This window comes from Diplotaxodon limnothrissa, linkage group LG18 (assembly GCF_057381915.1).
Source record: "Diplotaxodon limnothrissa isolate DT_005_m linkage group LG18, D_limnothrissa_male_GT1.1, whole genome shotgun sequence".
Taxonomy (NCBI): domain Eukaryota; kingdom Metazoa; phylum Chordata; class Actinopteri; order Cichliformes; family Cichlidae; genus Diplotaxodon; species Diplotaxodon limnothrissa.
In genome coordinates, this window is record NC_140613.1 from 4,919,651 (window position 1) to 4,938,199 (window position 18,549).

General features: G+C 40.9%; 1 protein-coding gene and 3 non-coding genes across 4 annotated transcripts in view; 3 read left to right on the forward strand and 1 right to left on the reverse strand.

Moving 5' to 3' along the window:
* The window catches only part of LOC146612923 (inactive double-stranded RNA-specific editase B2-like), a 36,042-nt gene continuing 17,493 nt past the window's right edge, over positions 1 to 18,549 (forward strand). Inside the window, exon 1 of the mRNA XM_085377814.1 lies at positions 1 to 91. Coding sequence (XP_085233940.1) covers positions 1 to 91 — 91 coding nt within the window. The remainder of the gene's footprint in view (positions 92 to 18,549) is intronic.
* Positions 801 to 882, forward strand: trnal-aag (transfer RNA leucine (anticodon AAG)). The gene has a single exon. It is a non-coding gene; the product is annotated as a tRNA-Leu (tRNA).
* On the reverse strand, positions 10,646 to 10,727 carry trnas-uga (transfer RNA serine (anticodon UGA)). Its single transcript has one exon. It is a non-coding gene; the product is annotated as a tRNA-Ser (tRNA).
* Positions 16,881 to 16,962, forward strand: trnas-uga (transfer RNA serine (anticodon UGA)). The gene has a single exon. It is a non-coding gene; the product is annotated as a tRNA-Ser (tRNA).

Here is an 18,549-nt window from a genome sequence, read left to right on the forward strand (position 1 = left end):
ATGGCACCGGGGACCTGCAGCAGAAACATGGAGCGGTCAGACCTGAAAGGAAAGTCTAAGAGGAAGAGGAGGAGGAGGTGCAAAGGCAAAGGTGAGTCGAGCAGCTGTGATTGTTGAACTTTATGTGGGAAACAGATGATGATGCTGACAGTTATTTGTGGCAGTATTCAGTGAGCTTGGGTCTTTTTTACTCCACTGATGAAATTCTTACACAGGCTTTGTTTTGCTTTGCCGTTAGAGTTACTGCATTACATTACATCACTTACAGCGAGTGCATTTAGGAAGAGATGTTTTACAATTTACCACAGTCCACCTGCTGTATTTGTGAGTTCAAGAAGAGCATTTACAGGAAAAATAACGCTTATTGCTTTAGTCTCTGCGTTTGGTGATGATTTCAAGTGTTTGGTTTTCTGCTAACTTGAGCTTTGATTTGGTTTTGTCCTTCGCTGCTTCTCTGTCTTTATGTGGGGATTTTCCTGCTGTCTCTGAGTTTTGAATCCTTGTTTGGGTCTTTCTTTGTTTTTGGATCTTGTTTGTGGGTCCTGGCTTGGTTTTGTTATTTTGGGGGTTAGACTGAATTTTAGCTGCAAGCATAGTTTCAGAAATAGTCAGTTGTTACCACTGACAGACCTTTTGGGCTGTTATGAGACTTTTTTAGATATGCTAAATCCCACATGAAGGTGTAAATAAAAACGAATTTAAAACTTCTGGACACCTGGATATTAAGAGCATGTTACAGGGATAGAGCTTTCTCGTTGAGGTTTAACCAACCAACAGATGGAAATTAAGTGGAAATCACTGGTAGTGTGGCCGAGTGGTCTAAGGCGCTGGATTAAGGCTCCAGTCTCTTTGGAGGCGTGGGTTCGAATCCCACCACTGCCAGGCTTTAGTGGCTCCACATGTTCTCCTCCCAAGCTGTGAATTGAGTTTTTAAACTGGTTATATACTCTGCAAATTCACATGAGAGGAGTGGGCTTGGCAGCGCCTAGCCAATCTAAAGAAAAAGTTTCTTCTGTCTACAGTAACTGCTCCCTGTGATGGAAATTGCTTCAGTTTGTCAGCACATCAAAGTGAAATGAATTACATTGAACAGGTTTTTGTTCTGTCTTCTAGTAGCTGTAGTTCCAACCGGGTAAAAGAGACTTAAATGCAGATTAGAATCACATATAAAAAAAAAAAAATTTTTACCTGTTGCCAATCGACAACGGTACCGTTTGCCCTTCATTCACTGATTTTAGTAAATTATGGCTTAACAATCTATATGATACATACAGCATGCTGTAAGGAAAACAGTGATTTTAAACATAAACGCTGAGCGTACCCTGCTCCTGAAGGTTTAAGTTTGTATTCTTTCAGCTGCGGTGTGTGAATAAAGATTAAATATAAAAGTGATTTCATACCTGTTGATCTTGAATCTGTAAGAAATGACCTTCCTAGTACAGAAAACCCAGGATTGATCCTGAGGTTATCCGGATAAGATCCTGCTTCATAGTACAAACTTCTGCTGTGGCGACGCCTTAAGGTACACAGACTTTACAGGCTCTACATCAAGCGGGTCACTGACAACCTGTTATGAGGAATGGATTTTTGATATATCAATAAAAAAAAGGCTTCGACCCTTTGCTCTGCTAAATTTAATATAGCATATTGCAAAAGCATTGCTATATTATATTTGCATTTGCTTAGAACACAACGAACCCTAGCTCCGACCCTAAGTAGGCCATGGTGACCTGGTGGATGTGAATCAGTCTTATTTTGGGATTGGAAATTGAAGCACTGATGCAGACACTGGGATTGTTTCTCCCTCTGGAGCAGTTAAAAAGTCAGGGATCATCTCATCTTATTAACTGCAGTCAAACTCAAACTTCAGCTCCAAATGATGCTAAAAATGCTTTAGTCATCCCTTATGGTCCAGTTGGTTTCTGAGTGATTAAGTCAGGTTGTGCAAACTTCATTCATCTTTATAGCACTGGAAATCGCTCATTTTTAAGCCCATGAATAAAAACTTTACGTGTTTTTATCACCATAATAATCTGCTCGAAGTGCCAATGCTAACACATATATATAGCAACAAATGCAAATAGCCTGAGCTAAAGAGTATTTATAACTGGTTATTTGTTGGTTGATGTGTTGGATTCGATTTTATTAAGATCCGTGTGTCTGAATGACAGAACAGCGAGATGTCTGCGTGCAGGTTTAATGTTCCTGTCAGACTGATGACAAAAAGTCTTCCTGAGGTTTAGGAGCTGGTGTAAAAAGCCAAATTGGTGCAGTTGCTATTTAACCACATGACATCAGTCAGGACATTCACATATCTGCCCTGGTGATTGTTGTTTTCAGCTTTAATTATTGTCATCTTCAGTTGGTGGATGTCTGCAGAGAGTCTCAGGTGTATGCTCCCTCTCTGTCTCCGTGGTTCAGACTCTCCGGAGAACCCTTTCTGCTTGATTTGTTTGTTTGCTGTTTTTGCTCATTCATTTCTGGGCTCCTATCAGCGTTTATAGCTGTAACACAGGATGAGCCAAACCCAACTGCTGATCAAGCAACAAAAATGTGAACAATGCAAGCATGGCAGCGCGGTGCATCTCAGGCATGTTAATCAATTAAAGAAACCAAAGACGAGATCCTCTGCTGCCAAAAATGAAGATGTTACAAGAAGAAGGAGTTACAGGAATACAGCTGCTGCCACGGCCGACTGCGACACCATCACCTCCGTTCATCGCCAAAAAAATAAACACTTGTGAGGAAGGACAGAGGCGATTGTGACTCAAAAGTGTCAATGAAGTTTTCAGTTTGCTCCTTTTTCCACTTTCTGTGTCTAAGAAGTCCCAACGTGCAGCCAAAAATGTTCACTTTCTGTTTACTCGTGTGAGTATAAATGTCTCATCAGGATATGAGCTCCGATAATCATAATTACAGTGGTCTGACCAACAGGTCAGCCTTTTAGGATTACACTGGCATTGTTCTGCACATGATAATCCTCGGTAAATGCTGCAGATTACTCCATGATGGCCACGGTATTAAATCCAGCAGTTATTCAAAGTGCGCAAAGCCTTTTCCACTTTCATTAATGACCCGTTGGCCTTTTTTGTGCATCAAAGCGTGCCCTCTACGAAAAATAAATGCCTCCAGAAAATCATTAGTCCCCACAAATCCCACTATTTTCGGACCACAATGCACTCAGCTAATGCTTCCACAGTATCCAACAATGAGCTGTACTTTAATGCCAGCTGTCATTTTAGAAACAGAAGGTGGGATCTTTTTCTCAAATGGCAAACGTCTCCACTTACAATGGAGCTCTGTGAGCGCGCAGCAGGAGGGAGACTCGTGTCGTGCGACTGCTGTGCGCTCAGTAATTCAGCAGTGTTTGAGTTTCTCTGTTCTTCTGAGACTGTGAGCTTCTAGACAGCTGGATGTATAAGCAAACTGTCACTCAAACAAGTAAATGGGGAGGGGGAAAAGAGGAAGTAATCACATGGGATTACCAAGCCTTTTCTGTTTACAGTGTTACAGAAACATCAAATTTAATTTAAAAGGAAGTTGAATGTTTTTCTGAGATTTCCCGTTTTCCTTTAAGTCTCTTATAAAGTCTTTATGTGCATTAAAAGGTGAGAGTGTCATGATTCGGCCGTGTGGCAGGCAGGATGAGGACCCAAATTGCAAACTCACAGACACGGGGGATAAACTCAAAATGCAGCTTTATTGCTGACAGGTGATAAACAATAACGATGATACAAAAGCAATGCAAAACTACACTAAACTGGGAAAAGCTAAAGTAACATATACCGGAAGACACGGGGAGAACCACACACGGCATGAGGGAGAACGCGACGCCGAACAGAGGGAGACTCAGACAGAAATACACAGAGGGTAAACGAGGAAAGTGGGCACACACGGGGAACACAGGTGACACTGATAATCATAACGAGACAGGGCGGGGTGAACTGAACATGACATGTACAGGCACAGAGGTTCAGACAGGAGGAGAGAGAGCACGGGGAAACACAGACATAACGGGCTGGGGAAACATGAAACAACCACAAAGGGAGACGAGGGCTCATAAATACACAGGGCACACAGGGGGGGGGAGAGAGAGCACGGGGAGAACTTAGACATAATGGGCAGGGGAAACATGGAATAAAACATAAGGAGAGACGAGGGCTCACAGATACACAGAGGGGCACACAGGGGGTAAAAGCCATGAAGGGAAAACACTTAGGGAACAACACAACAGGGCAACTCAGAAAACATGGCCTAAATAAGGAACGAAATACAAAAATACAAGGAACTAAGAATACTGGGCCCACATGGCCCAGGACCATGACAGAGAGAGTTCAGAAAACACTGCTGCTGAACTCTGCGGGAACATTTCCACATGACTGGCAGCAGCGGCTAGTTTGGCAGAGCCGATTCCTCCCTCACAGTTTGGTTCAAACATGAACAGCCATTACGCATCCACCCATATGTGAGGGTTCACGTCGTATTTTTCATCATCGGTTGGGTGAACACGAGGCTCCGCGCACACATTTGTCTACCTTCCAAATCATGGTGAGAGCACAGACCCGTTTCTAAAAGGTGCTGGTGACTGCATGGTGGACTGGATGTTATGTGGACTGTTGTTATGTTCTTAGTCATTAGTTTCAAATCTTACTGAATCCAACATCCATCTATCGATCCGTTATCATCAACTTATCCAAAGCAGCAGGCTAAGGAGGATATTCACGACGCCCTTCTCCCCAGCAGCGCTGAACAGTCCCTCGTGGCCCCCAAGGCCTGATCTCACCAGCAGGTTCTGGGCTTGCTCCAAAGTCTCCTCCCTATTGTTGTGTGCTCAAGAAACCTCTACTGGCTCCTTCCAACATAATGGAGTAGTTCTTCTCTTAGCTCCCACCGGGCGTCCAAGGTCCTCAGCCTGTCAGCCTGCCTCAAAGACAGGGAAACTCATTTCAGGCACTTGAATTCACAGCTTTGCTCTTTCTGTCATTTTTTAAGATTGGATGAATGTTTGGAGCTCTCTCTTCACCACTTTAGCCGAGTATAATGCCTCCAATACTGCTGATGCACCAATCCACGGGTCCACCTCTCACTCCACCCTCCCATTAGTCATGAATAAGACACTTGAGTATCTTGCTTTGGGTTATTTCTCTTGCCCAACTCATAATGATGATGCTGGATATTTTGTTCCTTTTAAATATTTTTATTTAAATGACTGTTTTAGCCTAATGAGAGTTTTTTATGGTGTGGAGTGAAGGTGGTGGAGAAGATGACCCAATTAGACAAGAAGTGAAAGCCAGGGAGGGATACACAAGGAAAAACAATTCCAAAATAAAACAGGAAGATATGATAAACACAAGGAGAAGACGGAGGGAGGGAAAGGCTGGAGACACACAAAACATTAAAAATCAAAACAGGAATAAAAACTCAATAAATCCCAAAAAAATCCAGGACCATGAAATTTATAAACCGGTGGGTTTCATATCGATGACATCTGTTTTTATTACACAGATCAATAGTCACACATGACACTGAGTACTGCACTGTATTGTAGACCCCTAAATAAAGTCCTGAATCTGCAAATGAGCACAGCCCCGTGGAGCAGCACTCGCAGCTTATTCACCTTTTTCTGTCCCCATAATTAAGGCACTCAGCTGTCACCTATATTCCTCCACAGGGAGGAGGTTATTTTGAGATATTTTACAGCAGTTTCAGGAGATCAAGCGAGGCAAAGTAAAAGTCAGAGAAGAGAAATAATGGGAAGCACAATTATGTCAAAAGATGCGCAAAAAGCTCAGAAACAGAGAGACAACAAAACCAGCAGGGTAGTTTTCAGCTGCATCGGAGTTCACCTTGAAATAAAAACATCAGTGAGTTGATTAAAGAGGAAAAAAAATCAAGAACATGTCAAGAACTTTCTAGATGCAAAGCCGCTTCATTTCAGCTCGTTTATTACAGCACGCTGTGAGGACCCTCTGAGCGCAGACTGCAATGAAATTACTTTGTTAATCTGGATTTGTATCTGTTTTTTGTCTGGATACAGATGAACTTTTTGGGGGCATTTCAGTAAAAATAAACTGCCATTTGGCTGTAAAAAAAAAATCCCCTTCTGTTGCCTTTTCAGTCAAATTAACAAACTGTCATTTGTTGGCTGCAAAGTCTCGTTGGAGAAATGATTTGATTGTCCTGCTTTTAGCGAGGATTATGATTCTCCGACATGCGACAAACAGCTGCTGTCTGCTACGGCTCTGTGTCATGACGTGGCGTGTGTTTGGCTATATTTGTATATTGGATGCGTTTTGGATAAGTGAGCTCCATCGTGCAGTCAAACTTAGTGGGGCATGTCAGTGCGCAATTTCACTGATGGATTCTTCAATCGCCACACTTCTCTGGGGCTTGGGCTTTGTGAAACCATTAGCAATATGGTTTGTGCGCCCATTTAACTTAATTGCAGGGATGCTCAGCGGGTAAAGTGTGGCCATAACTCTGCAAGCGTTAGGGGTCCCATCTTCTCTGCAGCTTGGAAGGACAGCTGAGTTTTGATCCCCAGTGGGGCTGAAGCAGTGACAGAATAAGATAGTCACTAATATTTTTATTGCAAAATCCAGAATTCTTATTTTTAAATTGCACTTTTAATAGTAAATTATAAAATAAAAATAGCAAATGTGATTAACTTCAGGCTGACAGTGCTGCAAAAAGTATTTGCCCCCTTCTGGATTTCTTACGTGTTTTTTTGTCACACCTGCGTGGTTCAAATGATCAGACAAATGTTCTTATTTGACAACAATAACCCGAGTAAATACAAAATGCAATGAGATGAGATGCAGCGAGAATTCCAGGGATTTAAGTAAAGGTTGTTGAGTTCTGGCAGGTAAGTGAAGATTAATCCTTTCCTTAGAGGAGCAAACCAGCCTGAGACAGCAGGTGAGTACTAAACACAAGAGGAGGTCTTCAGCCAACCGAACACGAGACTGCAAGGCAGAAAAAAGGCAACGTTAGGAAGCACACAAGCATGACTGAGCCCGATCACCACAACAATCTGGCAGAGAATGGCTGCTCGAGCAGGTGCTCAAGTACTGGCAGGTCATGAGCAAATCAGAAACATGTGTGTTGGCTGAAGAGCAGGAAACTGAGAGACCCTGACAGTTGGTGGAGTCCAAGAACAGAGGCTTGGACTCTAGACTGAGGCAAAGTGGAAGTCACAAAATGTTAAATTCTGTTCGAAAAACATGGATGCCACTGTTTCTAGAATTAAGAGGAGAGGGAGCATTTGGCTTGTTATCAGCTGGTATTGGAGGTCATTAGTACTTATGGAACTGGCAGCTTGCACATCTGGAAAGGCACCATCAGCGTTGAAAGGTATATGCAGGTTTTACATCAGAATATGCTCCCATCCAAACGACACGTGTTTTAGTCGAAGGCTTTGCATCAACAAAACGATGCTAAACCAGCTGAAAACATTTGGTGCAGCGTGAAACAAACAGAACAAACAGGACCCCTGAGCAGCTGGGTTCAATCGCATTCTGCCTTCATTTAGATTTTACACAGAGTCCCAACTTTGTTACAATTTGATTTGTATAGACACAGAAATGTAGGCTGAGACAACATGCCAGTTTGATAGAATTTAGGATCATATTTTAAGGGAACAAGAACAATAACATAGTTGCTACAAAAAGGTTGTGTATGTATTAAAGACGTGCTTCAGGGGAAGACAAAGATTTTAGATGCTTATAGAATAAAACTTTAGGCTCTCCTGTTATCTGTGCACAGTGATCAGAGACATCTACAAGGAATGGTGATGATATTTTCCAGAGATCTGATTGGTCAGTAGGCGGTGATTTCTTACCTGATCTTTAATCTAGAGCACAACAACACTGCTCCAGAGATTATATCTGCAGCATAAGTAACCATGGCGATGTAAGTATGACATAGCAAGAAGTAAACCGTCTCCATAACAGCGAACACCCAGGGTTAACCCCGAAATCACCTGGATAATCCTGCTTTGTAGTACAGACCTGTGGCTGAGTTAAAGCAGCCAGACTTACCCTGTGCAATGACCCCAGAGAGGACTCAAACACAGGACCAGGCAGTCAGAGGAAAAGCACTAAATCCTACTCTTTAATCCAGGCTAATGTCAAAAAGTCAAAAGGGCCAAAAATCTGACATAAACATCACAAGGAATGCGACTGGGACTAACAGGATGCAAAAAATACACAGAGAGAAAATGGAAACACGAGGAAAACGGTGGAAAACTTGACTGTAATGAGAATGAGACAGTCTGATGGGGAATAACGGGGAGCATCAGCTGATTGACAGCAGGTGAGGATGTCTAACTACAGTGCAAAACAAGCAGAGATTACAAATTAAGTCAGGACCCAAACCGGCCCCAGTTAAGACCAAATGTGGCCCAAAGATAAAGACGCCCTGCACACTTTAGCCAGATGGTTTATAAAAAAAAGTCTAATCTACAGAAAAAAATGATATATTTCTTTCTTACACTGACAGCAACATTAGATTTAACCCACTCATTTCTCTGACTACACTTGGGCCTCGATAAACTAACAAAACAATTAAGCGATTCTCCAGCTGTGAGCCAACAAACACGGCTCACAGTGAGAGATAAGCACCGCCTAATCATTCAAACTGATGAAGTGACAGCGAGTCAGCAGGCGAGGGCATTAAAAGCTGAAGTGAGGCCCATTGGAAGCAGGCAACAGGCTGCCATAGATTACTGCTGCCACTGTTATTGTCTCTCGTTTTAGTTTCATTGCACATCACCGTATGTTTCAGGCAATAATTTCATCACTCGTTTCCAAATAATGATCATCAGCTTGTTGATTTGAAAGCAGACGTTTGTTCCCTGAGTGCGATGAGATGAGACGACGTACTGAACTAAACTTAGGCCGGAGAGAAGCTTTGCAGCCTGTTCTCGCTGTGTGGGGAAGAAAATGGTATCTGACATGGATCTGTGGTGAAATCGCAAACACTTAGCTGCAATGTTTTAATTAGACAAAATGGAAAAATGGGTTTGAAAGCCAGCACAATACATTTGGAAAAATGCAGTCAGCTTGCTGCTATTTATTAAACTTTAGATAAAGATTTTAAACTGTCTTTGTGCTTTCTGCTCTTCTTGACTGCCTCAATATCATCAGTGAAAATATGCAGAAAGGGTCCAAAAGCATTTTATCCGGATTTTGTAGATGTGTTTATCATTTTTAATGGAGATTTGACGCTTGGTGTACTCACCAGGATTTCTTAAATTCGAGTGAGAAGGATGAGATCAAGAACCAGTCAGAAAATTCCCAAACCAAAGAACTGTGAGGTACTGGACTGACACACACACACATATACCTTCAGACACCAAGTGACTTTTTGCACAATACTCAGTGTTTTGCACATTTCTGTTGCACTGTTGTGTCTGTATCGCTCTGTTCTGTCTGGTGTTGCACTCTCTTTGTTTTGATTTTTTGCAATTTTTGCACACTTGCACTTTATCTAGTCCTGTGTTGATTGTTTGTTATATGTCATATGTAGCACCATGGTCTTGGAGGAACGTTGTGTTGTTTCACTGTGTGCTGTACCGCTGCACATGGTTGGAATGATAATAAAGCCACTTGACTTGACTTGACTAATGAAGCTAACACAGAGCAGTCTGGATACAACTGTAACTGTGTGTGTTTAATTCTTTTAGGGGGTAAAAGTAAAGACATTACTTTTACTGCAGAAGCCACAAAATGTTAATGCCCCAAAACCCAGTTTTTATTGTTTCTGTCATGAGTCTTATTTGAACAAATGTCAGAGCAATAGCATCAAGAAACAGCTACAGTTTATTTTCCTTAAAAAATTAATTCAACTTTATATTTTCATATTTTTCACCTGGTTCTCCGTCACCTGCAGTGACTCCATGTCTCACCCACAGTGGGCCTCGCCCCACAGTTGGAGAACCACAAAGTTAATCACAGTGGTGCACATCCCAAAAAGTTGATTCTGTTCATCTGGATGTAGCGTTTGCAGTGGGAGAAACGTTTCATCGCTCATCCAAGTGACTTCTTCAGTCTCAGCTGACTGCAGGTTTCCCCAATCTTATAAACAGTACAGTTGCACAATGACTGAAACCAGCCCACTGAATGAACAATGGGCTGTGAGGTCCGCTGCTTGATTATTAATATGCAAACTGTCATGACCATTGATCAATAGCCATGAGTACCATTCACAGAGTTCACAGCTGCAAGATGGTGAAAGATGTACCCTTAGGCCCCCTCATCAGTTCAGAGATGGTCTTTTACATAGATGGTCTTGGATTTATTTACCTGGATGATTGAGCACACATCAAGACACAGTGGTGCACTTTTTTTTTCAAAATGTGAAAACTGGTAGTTTTACATCTAATAATACCAAAAGTTTTCATTGCATTTTTAACTATTTAAAATAATTTACTGAGGAGGAAACACTGTATCTTCACCCCTTTGTTCCCACAAGGAAGCCTCAAATGGTTATTCTGATTTGACAACACATTTTTATTTGGGGCCAGTTAGATTTTAGATTTCTTAGTTGATGTGACAAGACAACACATACTGTGTCTGAACCACAGCTTCCCACTACCTCATGGGTACGTGGGTTAATCTGGACATGGTGCCAAAAAGAAGCGCTTCGCTGTGAGCAGGATTTGAACCTGCGCGGGAAGATCCCATTGGATTTCAAGTCCAACACCTTAACCACTCGGCCATCACAGCTGCTTCCTTTTGCTTCTTTGCTTTAGTTTTTGCATGTATTGTGACACCACCAACTAAATCATTTCCACTGATTTCTGCAGTGAATTTTTTCACTTGTCTCTTTGCATTGTCTCCACCTGAATCTCACCTTTTTCACAGCACAGCTTAGGTTTGCAAAGCTGCATTTAAACAAACCACCTAACCCTTTTGCACAGACAATGTGCAATACTGTGCTAGACCTTGGAGGGGTGATGATCTGGACTTGCAGTTTTTGAGGCAAACATGAACTCTTCTGTATACCAAAGTCACATGAGAAGCCATCTGTCTGACAGTCAAAACGTGGCCAAAATTGAGTCATGCAACAGCACAATGATCACAAGCACAGCAGCAAATCTGCAACAGAATGGCTGAAAAAAGAAAGAAGGTGCTGCACTGACTGAGTAAAAGTCCAGACCAGTGGTGCAACCTTAAGCAAGTAGTGCACCAACAGCCATACTTGTCAAAAAGATCTTTGGCTTTAAGTTCAGGCATCTACAAATACAGCCTGAAACGATTGTGATGATATGTTTGGTCGTGGTTATATCTACTAACGACCCAATCAAAACGCAGCGTGAGACATGCTGATTAAGACGTAGCTCATTTGGATAATGATGATGATGTGTAATATCATCAAACGTCTAGTTTCCAATTCTGTATCCATCAAACGTAACGTCCTACAGGTTTTTAGATCGATGTCGCACACTGAAGTGAAATCGCAGTGTGCTCGAGCCTTCAGAGGCAGATGGCTGTTTAACCCTGTGACGAACTGTACAGAGACTTTGACCACAGTGACTCACCTGCTGGTGGACAACAGCGCCGTGCTACGTTTGTCATTCACTTTGGTGCGTTAATCGCTGTTTTTCTGTAACTTTGTAGGAGTATGTGTGGGACGTGTGTTTGTGTGCATCTGTGTGAACAGCGCGCGTTGTGTGCAAATGTTTAGCTCATTGGAACATGCTGTCAGCAGTTTGCTCTCTCAGCCCGCCCACACGTGAACGGAGAGCTGATCAAAGCTGGAGGCGTTATCACAGCAGATTTTCCTCACAGGTAGATAAAAAGGATTTTTTTCTACTTTGAAAATCTAATTTTTTCTCAACTCTATAGTGTTTCTTCTTGTAATGAGCAATGAATTAGGTCATGTTTGAGCTCAGCTCTACTGTGCACACCTTCTCTTATCTCCTATAAACAAACTCTAAAATGAACATTGGTGGGATTTTAAGGAGGAGCATTTTGAAATCCATTTCATCGTTCAAAGACGCAAACAGTCTCTTTCCATCTTAAGAAACATAGAAAGAGACATCAAAACTAATCTTAGGCAACACTGGAATCTGTAGAAGCGCTCTTTTTCTACTGGATAATAAAAGAACTGCAAACTCTTCAGCATTTTAAAGGACAGTGACAGTTATTACAACTTTAGCCCCAGCACCAAAACTCAAGACTGCGCTGCTTCGGTTAAAACATCTCATATTAAATTAAACTTCAGCCGGTACACTGAACCACTAAAACAAACTTTTCTGTTCACGAATGTAAGTAAATAACTTACTTACATTACAGTTACAGTTATTACAAATAACTTACTCAAATTATCATCTTAATCAAAAATAACAAAGTGCTTTTCTATTTTTTTTTCTTTGTTTTGTGAAATAGTACATTTGATAATTCATGAATAACAACAATAATTAAATTTTACTATTAAAAATTACAGAAACATAAAAAATATATTGGTGATTACAATAATATAATTAATAAATACAGTATAATGATTAACATACTTTTGAAACAGCTTGCACATTTGATTGGTTACAAAGTCACATGTTGTCTCCATGCAGGTCCATTGATTTGGACCTACATTCCCTCACTGAGCTTCCAGTCCAGCACCGTAACCTGCGCTTGAATGTTGCATGTAAAGGCAACTTGTGAGGAAATCTAAAAAAACAATGATATATGTCAGTTTATTTAACTGCTCCAATGTGACAAATGGCACATGCAGTTGTAATGGATCATTACTTTAATGTCTGCTAGCAAAACACAGATGAAAGATAATACAGACTAGTTCTGCTGTTTAGAGTAAAAAATGAGGGTAGGACAGATAAATAGCATAAAGTGTGGGTGTAGCTTCTACCTTTTTTCTCTGGGACTTTAGAAGACAGCTGATGCATTTATGGTCATAGTTTCAGGCCATACTGAATGAAAATGAAGTCAGGTTAGTAAAGTTTTATCATTCTGTAAGTCAGAAAGGAGGATTATCTGGTGAAAATGGTTGAGTCCAGGATTTTCTCTATTTTCACTCAGTGGTAGCATAGTTGATGAATGTAGGCTGTAGAGCCTGGACCAAAATCTTCAATGCACGACTGCTTTTTCTTTCCTTGCTGCATCAGGAGGACATCTGGAGGTCACATCGTGCAAACAAACTTCTACTGATGCAACTAAACTGGATTTTGTTAGAAGCTCACCATTTCATGCTGCATTCCTATCAGCCTAAAGGTCACCCATGCATTGCATGTATTGAAGGTGTCTCCACTACTGAAAAAACAACATCTTAAGCCAAAATTTCAAGTTTTTTCTCAAACCTTCCAGCTATTAACATGTTTTTTTCTGGAACACCTCATAATTGCACAGTGCTCACCGGTAATCATGGCTTTAGAAAGTGTTGCCTGTTATAAATATTATTATTTTAACTTTAGCCACTGGGAACAGGATTCAAACCCGTGCAGTGAAACCCAACAAAAGTTCAAGCCGGAAACCCTAACAGCAGAACAACCACAGCCCTGAAGTCCTGGCCAAGAATGGCATACTTACTGTCTCATAAAAGAAAGACCAGCCTTTTTTCCTCTTTTATATTTGTACTGAGGCTCATTAAAGACAATAAAGTATAAAAGTAAGAAAGGAGCAGGAGCTTTAATAAAATAAGAAAAAAATCTACTCTTACAAATTTCCTTCCTTATACCGAGTCAGTCGATAGGAAAATTAATCCAAAAAGTTTTCATATTTCTTTGCCCTTGAGAAAAGACAGTCCACATTACAAGTAAATGAAACCACTTGCCATTAATTATGCTTAGCAAATGAGATTATCCACAGCTGTCAGCCCACACACACAAACCGGACAGTGAGCGGGTGCTTCTTGCTTCCCCCCTGCCATGCCTAATTTCATTATTCTATTAAATAAGGTTCATTAACACCGGCTGAATGGAGAAACTTCCCTTCTTAAGCTTTGATAAACACAAGCAGTGTGCAATACGAAGCCACGCAAGCTTCCTGCTCTCTCTCTTTTTTTCCCTCTGCTGTTCTGCATCTTCCAGAACATTATGGCCTTTTGCGTGCAGGCAGCATGAACGACTAACATCAGCATTTTCTTTTGCACTTTCTGCACCCACTGATGAATTTACCTCAAAGAATGCAAGGACAGAAAAACCTGTGGTGGCTGAGAGGCTAAAGCGAGGTACAGAAATCAGCTGGATTATAACACCGGTGATGTGCGGCCCCAATATTTGATAGGTCGACCTCAACACATCTGCATACCGGTATACAATGATATATACACTAAGGAATGTTTTGTGCACTTTTGTACAATCTATAGCGACTGACTCTCCTTTGGATCCAGCCTCAGGCGGCCACGAGAAGAACTGTGGGGTTGTCTTATTGTTGCTGCTCAAGTGCATTATCACTTTTTTATCACTTTGGTATGACTGCTCCTTTGTCTTCATGTAAAAAAATCATAGTTTGTACTGCAAACACTTTTTTGACATAATTAAGTTGGATGACAAAGACTTCCGTGCACCCCTACCCAGCACCAATCCCCTCCAGTTATTCACCAATTTGTTCTTTGCTACATGCACATGCTCTCTAAAATCTGCTCACCTGTTTTGCAAAGCTCAAGCTGCACAACACCATCGTGTAGATCTGTTCATGTAAAACTTTAGAGGTAGATTAAGCAGACAGTTTGTCACATTGCAACTTGGATAACCTCTATTTAAATCAAGTGGAAAGTCTACTATTTCATTCACAAATGGGTGTGAGTTAATGAAGGGCTTTGTGGACTAGCGAGGGTGTGTTTTTGTGTCTATATCAGAGGATGTCAAGTGAAAGATGATGAAAAATGTGAAAATGGCAGCAAGTGTGGGAAGACACGAGAGCTCAGTAGATACGACGCAAAGAAAAACAGTTATTAACTTCTTTTTTTGTCTGAAAATAAATGGTCCCATTAGCTGTGATGATGCAGGTCATTAAAACACCTCCAGCCTCCACCTGCCTTCAGAAGCACAGGACTCACATCATTACGTTCACATCCCATCTCACGGCTCTCATTCATATCATCCCACCACTTAATGGCATCACACGCCTAATATAACTGAAAGGTGGAAGGTTAATGCACAATAGTTTAGTGTGCACTCTTCATTATTCTAATGACTTTTAGTTTGCTTTGCAGTGCCCTCCAGAATCAGCAGTCACTTGGGGTAAAAATTAGGAAAATAAGCAGTAAAATTACCCACAAAGAAGTCAGAAAAGTTGCATATTTAATCTGACTCTAGCTTCTTTAATATTACTTTGTTCTCAAAAGAAATATCTCAGTTTAATGGTGAAATTGACACCACTTTTACTTGCATGGAGCACAACTAATTTCATATGATTCTCTGTAATTTGCAGCCATGTTCAGCTCATAATATTGGTTTTTAAAAAATAATTTTTCATTTCAGGAAGCCTTAAAAGTGAAAAATGGCATGTAATAAAACTGCAGACTAGTTTAATGTTGATCCATAATAGTTATAGTTTAACAGGAATTCATTAATAGCTTATGAACAGTATAATTGCTGCTGCTGCTCATATTTCAGTGTTTATGTGAATGTATTCTAACAAGAAATGCTACAAAATAAAAACTCTCAAATGGTACTTGTGCATCAGATAAATGGGAATAAATGGGGTCACTGGTTTGGGGACCAACAGGGATCAGCAGGTGATCTATTATGGTGGGTTTTTTTCCTGAAGCCAAACTCCAAAAACAAAACAAGTGGAAGTTGTAGTGGAGATGGAGTAGAGAGGAAAGGGCTGCATATAGAAAGTAAGGTGTGAGAGCTTTACAGAGGATTGTGCATTTTAAAATCCATGTTGGAATCTGCCAGTAACCTGCCTCAGTACCACAAGCTCCTGTCAGGCATCCCCACTCTCCAAAATTGGGTACCAAGCCCCAAAAACAACTTGTTACGGCCGATGCCGGTGTGTTGTGGACCCAAAAGCACAGGAGGGAAAACTGAATCAAAGAAAAAATGAGCCGTTACTGTGGCCAATGAAACACATGAAAATAAGTAATAACATGTAACACACATATATATATATATATATATATATATATATATATATATATATATATATGTGTGTGTGTGTGTGTGTGTGTGTGTAAGGAGAAGAGGATGGATGGACATAAACGAAGGGAAAACACAATAAGTTTAAGAATTAAACTCCACATGCTGACGGGGTATAGCTATACCATTTTGGAAACGATTAATAACTGCAGTTACTGAAGACTCCCCCAAATGGCATGTGTGTGAGGGATATTGTAGATATAAGTTACCATGAGCGATAATAGCCACTAAAAGCAGAAATATCATTATATCCACCAGCAGTACAGATTATAAGATTGACAAAGAAAAAAAAAAAGGTTCACGGGGAAAAGTGCTCATTTACTATCCATCCATCCGTTTTCTTCCACTTATCCAAATTAGGGTCACAGGAGCCTATCCCAGTTGTCATGGGGCAACAGGTGAGGTACACACTGGACAGGTCAGCAGTCTGTCACAGGACTAACACAGAGAGAGAGAGAAGCATTCACACTGATTTTCACACCTAATTTAGAATCACCATTTCAACTAACAAGCATGTCTGGACTGTGGGAGGAACCCAGAGCACCTGAAGAGAAGAACCACACAGACACAGGGAGCGCATGTGAATCTTCTTCATGTGAGGCAACAGTGGTCACGACTGCACCGCTGTTACATCCCCACATATATGTATATAATGATATATAACTTTTTCACCATCTCCCAGATAGCACAGGACCATCATCCTTCTCAAACTAGACATTTGTGCCAGTTTTCCTTAAGTGTATATGGTAAGTCTGCACACTTTCCACTACACTTTGCAGCTGTGATGGCCGAGTGGTTAAGGCGTTGGACTTGAAATCCAATAGGGTCTCCCTGCGCAGGTTCAAACCCTGCTCACAGCGGCTCAATGATACCATGGGGTTTTCGCAAAATAACAGAGAGACTGGGTGTGCTGGTGATTTTGACCCTCAGTCTTAAAGCAGTTAATTGTCTGCACAGTCTGCAGGTGATAAAGTCTGCGTATGAGGAAGGAGGTGGCAGCTGACACTACAGTTGGAAATCCATACAGCAGAAATTTTTGTGCTGTCAGTTTTATTTAAGCTGTTTAAGTTTCAGATCACATAAAATTACCAGGTTTGGATTAGAAAGCTTAATTTCTTTATGCATGCAAAGAAATTAAGCTTTTTAAGTTAAGCCTTCTTCAGTCTCAGCTGACTGCAGGTTTCTCAACCTTATAAACAGCACATTTGCATAATGACTGAAACGAGCCCACTGAATGAACAATGGGCTGTGAGGTCCGTTGTTTGTGAGGTGACCGAAGAAGTCGCTTGGATGTGTATTGAAACATTTCTGAAAACATTACGTCCAGATTAACAGAATCACATTTTTGGGAAAAGCTTCATTCCTGTGGTTGGTTTCTTGATAATATTGTCCCATACTACCAGCAGTGACAAGGACAGAAGCAAAAATAAAAACAGCCGAAAAACCTTCAGGAGGAAAAGGGAGAGAGCAATGTTCGGTGGCCACCACCAGCAGAAATATTTATATTTTGGGGGGGGGTTTCTCGTGTTTTAGCCTAACTATTTGCCTAAAAATCTGTCATCAGTATTATATGAATCATGATAAAACACGCCTACCATGTTTTGGGTGCCTGCAACTGGTCCGTCGGGTTATTGTCTGACCAGAAACACTTCCCCTTGTGTTTTTTCCTATTTCCGTTGTCATTTTTCCCATATCCGTTGTGTTTTGTGCGATTTTTCTTATTGTTGGCGTTTTCTTAAATTGCAGTCCATTTGTCCTCTAAGGGCCACCGTAATTTTTTTTATCACCTTTTTCTTACTAGTTTCTTTATTTTCAAATCATCTTGAAAAAAGTAAGTGATTTCCAGGAAATGTTACTTTCAATATACCCTTATAAGTAAGAAAGGATGTGGGTGAATATGCTTGCCGTAATCTTATTCATTTTTACGTATTAATATAATTAATTTGGAAAACTGTCGTAGGGTAGAGGCTGGGTAAAACCTGGACACACGTGGGCAGCCTGTCAGTCGATCACACTTTGAGCCACTCGCCAGCCTTTGGAAAAGATTTTGTGCTCAGTTTAAAATCTCTGTGACTGGGTTAATAATACAAAGCTGTTCATTTAGTTTAAAGCCCATGATGCTTCTTGTGTGAAAGCCTCCGTCCTTATCACAGACACCTTTCAATTACCCCGGCTGGCTCTGAGCCACCTTTCTGTTTGTTTTCATTCAGTGGGAACTCTAATGGCGTTCATGGCTTCCTGCAGCAGATTTTCACTATCACCGTCTATGTGTTTACCTCAGTCCATTTAATTTCTTCTGCAGTTCAGGCCGAATATAAAACTAAGCATCAGAATCATTCAGAATCACAACACTGACTCGCTTCACAAACACAAAATGTCAGAGGACACACTGTATATTTCCATTTAGATGAAAATTTATATAAGATGAAAATGACCTCAAGTCTTTT